The 6000-nt window shown below is 45.0% G+C and overlaps 2 protein-coding genes across 2 annotated transcripts; one reads left to right on the forward strand and one right to left on the reverse strand.

Moving 5' to 3' along the window:
• Positions 1–1449: 1449 nt before the first annotated feature.
• Positions 1450–2814, reverse strand: LOC9661038 (exosome complex component RRP41 homolog). The gene is made up of 10 exons (XM_002982574.2): positions 2736–2814; positions 2632–2678; positions 2525–2585; positions 2430–2468; positions 2294–2361; positions 2157–2235; positions 2072–2108; positions 1895–2011; positions 1667–1842; positions 1450–1617 (listed from the first exon to the last, which is right to left on the reverse strand). The coding sequence occupies exons 1-10, from the start codon at positions 2787–2789 to the stop codon at positions 1567–1569; spliced, it is 729 nt and encodes a 242-aa protein (XP_002982620.1). The 5' UTR covers positions 2790–2814; the 3' UTR covers positions 1450–1566.
• A 174-nt stretch (positions 2815–2988) lies between these two features.
• LOC9661478 (probable protein phosphatase 2C 51) lies at positions 2989–5434 on the forward strand. Its single transcript, XM_002982422.2, has 4 exons — positions 2989–4132; positions 4200–4526; positions 4594–4699; positions 4785–5434. The coding sequence occupies exons 1-4, from the start codon at positions 3329–3331 to the stop codon at positions 5075–5077; spliced, it is 1530 nt and encodes a 509-aa protein (XP_002982468.2). The 5' UTR covers positions 2989–3328; the 3' UTR covers positions 5078–5434.
• Positions 5435–6000: the final 566 nt, after the last annotated feature.

Here is a 6000-nt window from a genome sequence, read left to right on the forward strand (position 1 = left end):
GTATGACATTCAGTAAGATGATCCTCCAAAGATTGTGCATGTGCAGTGATTAAAATGCTTTATACAAAGGGATCAAGAACAGTTAATACCACTTACAAATCTGCCAATGCCTCCTCCTAATGTTCCTCCAGATCCCGGCCCATCTACAAGAGAACCTTGATAGTCTTCCATTATTCCGAGAGGAGGGGATGATGTGAAGGCCAGGTGTATAGCTACAATGTTGTATATTAATATTAGCGAAGTGGGATTTTGGCAGTCGTTAGATTGGTTTCAATCTGAACCACTTGCTTTTGTATATAAACTAGGGTTTTTGGGTTAATTGATATACACATTTTCTGTATTCCCTTTCTATATTCCATGCACTCACAGTTTGAATAATATTGGGCCCATTACTACTCAAATCTGATATATGATCTATAAGGGTTCAAATTTAAAAGGAAAGGGCTATGAACAAAAGCCTAAATCTAAAAATCTTGTTAGTATTTGAAAAATTTAGTCAATGTGATACTATTAAAGTTTTATTTGGCTAAAAATAAAATTTAGATTAAAAAAAAGAAAACATTTAGTACTAGGTTAGTTGAGTGTGGTGGATTGTAAACAACCAAAGAGAATGACTTAAGAAAAAATCTATAAATAAAATTCCAAATCTAAAAATCTTATTAATATTTGAAAAAGTTGTCCAACATGATACTACTAAAGTGTTATTTAGCTAAAATTAATTGATAAAAAATCAAGAAAATAAATTTAGCTTAAAACTTATATACTTCATGTATTATTTTAAATAATTCAATTAAAATTATATATTGATGCAGGTAATAAGTTAATTATAACTTTATTAATTTCTCCAAAGTCTTATACTCATAAATATATCTAAGATTTTTATTTATATTAAAAAAAAATTCCTTATTGGCTTAACTCAATGAGTCAAAAAGTTTCAGTATTAATATTGTTATTAACTTTAATCCATCTTTAAATCGTTTATATAGATAAAATTGTTTGGGGTTGCAAAAATGCAATATCTGCATCACAAATATACTTTCTAATCTGACTTTCAATAATTTTTCAACCAAAAAGAATTTTAAAAACTATTCAATCATAGTAACTTTAAGCTTATTCTAAATTAAAGTCCCAAATCAAACCAACTATTGGAAATTAAAATCCCAAATAAATCCTTTAGCAATATAATATTAGAAGCCTAAATAAAACCTTGAGAAAATACAATATTAATAATCTCAAATGGAAGCCCTCTTTATATCTTTGTAAGTTTTAACAGCAGACTTCCAGATTGCTCTTACAATATGATATATCTTTAAAATCCTAGAGTTTCTAAATTATTACTATAAAGCTGATTGATGCATAAGCTGTCTTAAAGTGGAAGTTTTATATTATTTTATATTTTTCCCTTGAGCTAACCTTTCCAATAATTCATTTCGTGATCAGTCTAGGAGATGAGAAGAAAATAGTAGGAAATTTAGAATTAAACTTGACTACAAATTAGAGAAAGTTCGTGAAGATATTCCAGAATACACTTAAGACTCTAGGTATATTCCTAATCTTTAACTAAGTTTACGTTGCAGTGACGAGCCTGGCAAGGTTCTGCGTATTCTCCATCAACACCTGGAACAGAGAGCTCGTTAGATGAGAGGAGGGAAGAAAATCGTGTTACCTCACGCATGTACCGCGCTGCAGCTTTCGCTCCCTCCGCCGCAAGTTGGAAGACGTTCTCAAAGTGTTCCAGAGGCAGCTTAGAATCCATTTGCAGTAACGAGACTTTGTCCACCTTGGGGAACAATGCCACAGTCACGTCCGGGCCACCACCACTGTCCTCGACGTAATTCAGATCTAAACCAAGAGTAACTAGCAAAAAGCCACAAAGAAGAGAGAAGCTTGTTACCCAGCAAAGGCGTTCCATTGAGGTAACCGGCAGCGCAGGATGCAACGAGATCCCGCATTGGAATGCCTGCTTCCGCTAAAGCCAGTGCTGCTGCATTGATACATGCTGATCGTGTGCCTTCAAAACAAGAAAAGCAAATTATTTGGAAACGATCTCCAGAGATTTAGACATCCTTACCTCCATCGGCCTGGAGAACTTGAACATAGATATCGATCTAGTAGAACAGTGGTGAGAAAACTTAAACATCAGTGCAGCCGCGTACCTGTGATTTGGGCATTAGATTCGTAAGAATTGCCGCTTCTAGGGTCTGCCGGATGACCAGTGATATCTCTGTGGAGCGCCTATCCAAGAAAAGAGAAAAACGAGTCTTGCGGGATTTATCTCGAGTGGAAACCATACCTGTTTCCTTTGCCTTTCCTTCGGCGATCGCCAGTGCTGAATGCGGCCATGCTATATTCGCATCGTACCTATAGTTTTCCTTTCTCGTTTAGAAAAAGAAGAAACGAACAACAAAACGAAGAGCAAAAGATCTTACAAGAGCCCGATCCCAAAGCTGCTGTGAGCGATTATGGACCTAATAGAAAATCCATTCGCTTGCATCGCTTCCGCAGAGAGGGAGAGAAAGATTACCTCGTGAGGACCATAAACAGCAGCAATCACCTTCGTGTTCCCCATCTCAAACATTGCCGATCTGCGTGTAATCGCCAGAGTCAAGAACACCAGAAACTCCAGCTCACCCATTCGCATTCTCCACAACGCCGAGCTCCGCGTGGAGCTGCCGCATCTGCGATCCATCACATCAATCAACGCTTGCAGCGAATGGCGCCGCCGCCGTCCCTACCTCCAGCGGCCGCCGCCCATCGAGGCGCAAGCCTTCCGGCCCCACGAACTCCATGGCGAATTTTAGGGCATACGCTTAAAACACGTCACACGTAAGCCCTAATATATTGTACCCTATTTTGAAGTGAAATTAATGGTGTCAACACGTGGCGCCCGCGCAACAGTGGGCCCGTAGCACGCCTCGTGGACCAACGAGAAGAGCCCACATTGCATTGGAGAGTACACACAGGTGTCCGCTTGTGGGGCATGGAGGGGCTGCCCGCCTGCCCGAGAGGGCTGCCCAGCCCTGCCCGGGGGTGAGAGAAGAGAGCGAGGGCGTCGAGGCGCGAAAGAAAAAGGGCAGAGGACTCATGAGTGACGCGCGTTCCTGGTGCCAATGGCGGGCGAGGAAGGCAAGCAGCGCCTAAATCTCCTGTGCTGCGGCCTCTGGTGTGGATTCATGTGGTGGGAGGAGCGGCGTGTGACCTGATCGTCATAGGGATCGCCTCTATTCTCGCTACGGTACGTTCACTCCTAGATTCACGGTCCTAGGGGAGGAATTCTCGCATTCATCGGCCAGATCGGGCAGGGCAGGGGCTTGCGTTGCTCTAGATTATGGATTCTTTGGACACGGCGGGGACGACGACGACGACGACGCCTCCCCGCTCGCTCAAGATCCGTGGCTCTCCAGGGGCTGTAGCACGCCGTAGACGCGCCGAGATCAGGAGGTTCCGGGTGGTCGCCACCAAGACGAATTTGGTGTTCCCAGAGCCTGTGCACAAGAGGCCTCGATCATCCTCTCCGAACGGCCGCTCCTCTTTGCCATCCAAGAGGTCTTCTCCGGCGGCGGCCACGACCAACTTTACCATCACGGTGTCTTGCCACCAGAGCATGGACAAGCATGGGCTTTCCAACGGGTGGCAAGGAAGCGGTGGCGATGCTGGTGGTGGTGGTGACGAGCACAGCTTCTCCGGATCGATCAGCGCTCCTAGCTTTAGTTTTGGTAGTGATAGCAGTAATAGTAGTGGGACGGGAGTTTCCACGGTCACGACCGCTGGTGCCGGCGGAAGAACTTCAAACTCGACTCCAGAGAGTAGCGAGGAAGAGACGGTCGATGGTTCTTCCAAGGATTTGCCAGCGGCAATGCAGCTCCTGGACGGGATGGCTGTTTCGGGCACTGGTTGCAACAGGAGCACCCGCTGCATCGCCAGCGATACGTGTCCCCCGCATGGAGCCGTATTCATATGTGGCAGGCGCCGGGAGATGGAGGATGCCGTCGCGGTAGTGCCCTCCTTTATGACGGTGCCGTGCGGTACTGTTGGAGGCTGCGAGTGTAAAGGTGCCACGCTGCCTTCCTCGGACGTTGGCATGTCCACGTTACACTTCTTCGGAGTCTATGACGGCCATGGCGGGCCTCAGGTAACCAACTATTTGCTTTGACTATACTGTTCCTCGTTGTTTCCTCGTAATACCTTGCTTCTTTCAGGTTGCTGGCTTCTGCAAGGAGCAAATGCATCGCGTCCTCGAGGAAGAGTTTAGTGGCGTTTTGCCAGGCATGGGTGACAGAGAGCTGGAGGCACATCTTCAGAGAGCAATGGTGGCGAGCTTTCTGAAAGTGGATGCGCAGGTGGGAGGCTTCCTCGAGGGCAATTTGAGTCCGTCGGCTTCTCCATTCATAGCTCCCGAGACAGTCGGCTCGACTGCTGTGGTAGCCGTGCTGGGACCAAACCGGATCATCGTCGCCAACTGTGGTGACTCGAGGGCCGTCCTTTCGAGAGGGGGGCGAGCCATTCCTCTCTCCGTGGACCACAAAGTGAGTTTTCTTCTTCTTCTTGCTTTGATTTTGTTCTGATTTTGTATGCGCTTGTTTTGTTTTGCAGCCAGATCGAGAGGACGAGCTGGCCCGAGTTGAGGCTGCCGGAGGGAGGGTGTTTTTTTGGAACGGTTATAGAGTCTTAGGAGTTCTGGCAATGTCGAGAGCAATTGGTACGTTATGCAGCAGCCTTTGTGTGTTTTTTCTCGTTGTCTCGGAGTTACTCGACACATTTTATTAATCTTGTTTTCATCACAGGTGATAGATACCTCAAGCCGTTTATAATCCCAGAGCCGGACGTTACTTGTACAGAGAGAAGTTCGGAGGACGAGTGCCTGATATTGGCCAGCGACGGCCTGTGGGACGTGCTCACCAACGAGGTGGCGTGTGACATTGCACGGAAGTGTCTCGTTAGGCATCGAGCTCGGCAGGGCGGCGAGAGTGCCGCAGACATGGCTGCTGGATTACTGACCAAGGTCGCGATTGCCAAAGGCAGCACTGACAACATCAGTGTGGTGGTGGTGGATCTAAGCTCATCCTTGCGAAGGTGACGGGAGAGACTTTGGTGTATTTGAGAAATTTTTTCTCTTTTCTTCCCTCTCTCTCTCGCTCGCTCTCTCCATTCCTTTCTCAAATTTCGTCCTCCCAGCTATCTGTGTTCTTCTTGCCATGCAAAAGAAAAAAAATTGTTATACACTAGAGGAAGTCTATTGAAGTTTTTGAGGGATAAGAAAAGGACTGCTCTAGAATCAACATGGCAAGAACACCATTCTCCAACATGGCAAGAACTATGAGGGTTCAACATGGCATCGATCGATCGATTCAGCAACTAGACTACGATAGATCGATGCCGAAGCTTTTGTCGGGATTTGAACTTGGGCTAATATCAAAGTGTCGGGATTTCTGTTTTGTTAAACTTTTGGAAATATCACAAGTCTTTTGGATTGCATCATCCTCAAACTATATAAAGTCGAGGGGTGTTGTCGCCTGGATGTGTGGTTCCATTCAAGGGCTTACACATGGCGCACACAAAGAAGAAAAAAAGAAGAAAAAGAGGGAAGCTTAGCATCTTTCACGTGGAGCACTATCTCCAGACAAAATCTTTGGCTTCATATCACACTACCACGGTCATGGCTGCTCTGTCATTTGCAATCTAAAAATCAATAACACGGTGCAGCGATTCATTTCACGGGGATGGCATACAAATTTAGCCATTGTTCACAGTTCTTTTTCCATAAAAGGTAATAATAATTTAGATTCAACTTCTGGAAGCTGCGGATTGGCATTTACAGCTTTTTTTTTTGTGTGGAGTGGTCATTGGGAATTTTGTAACCACGAACACACTTTTTCGTTGGCAAAATTTTCTTGGATATATGGAAAGTAAAAGTAACCATTCAAGAATCTTATCTCTAAAGCTAATATTTATTCGACCAAATGCAACTTATCTGATTCGCTTTATGGAATGGAATCAGCC

The sequence above is a fragment of the Selaginella moellendorffii genome, unplaced genomic scaffold, assembly GCF_000143415.4.
Source record: "Selaginella moellendorffii unplaced genomic scaffold, v1.0 SELMOscaffold_54, whole genome shotgun sequence".
Classification (NCBI taxonomy): Eukaryota; Viridiplantae; Streptophyta; class Lycopodiopsida; order Selaginellales; family Selaginellaceae; genus Selaginella; species Selaginella moellendorffii.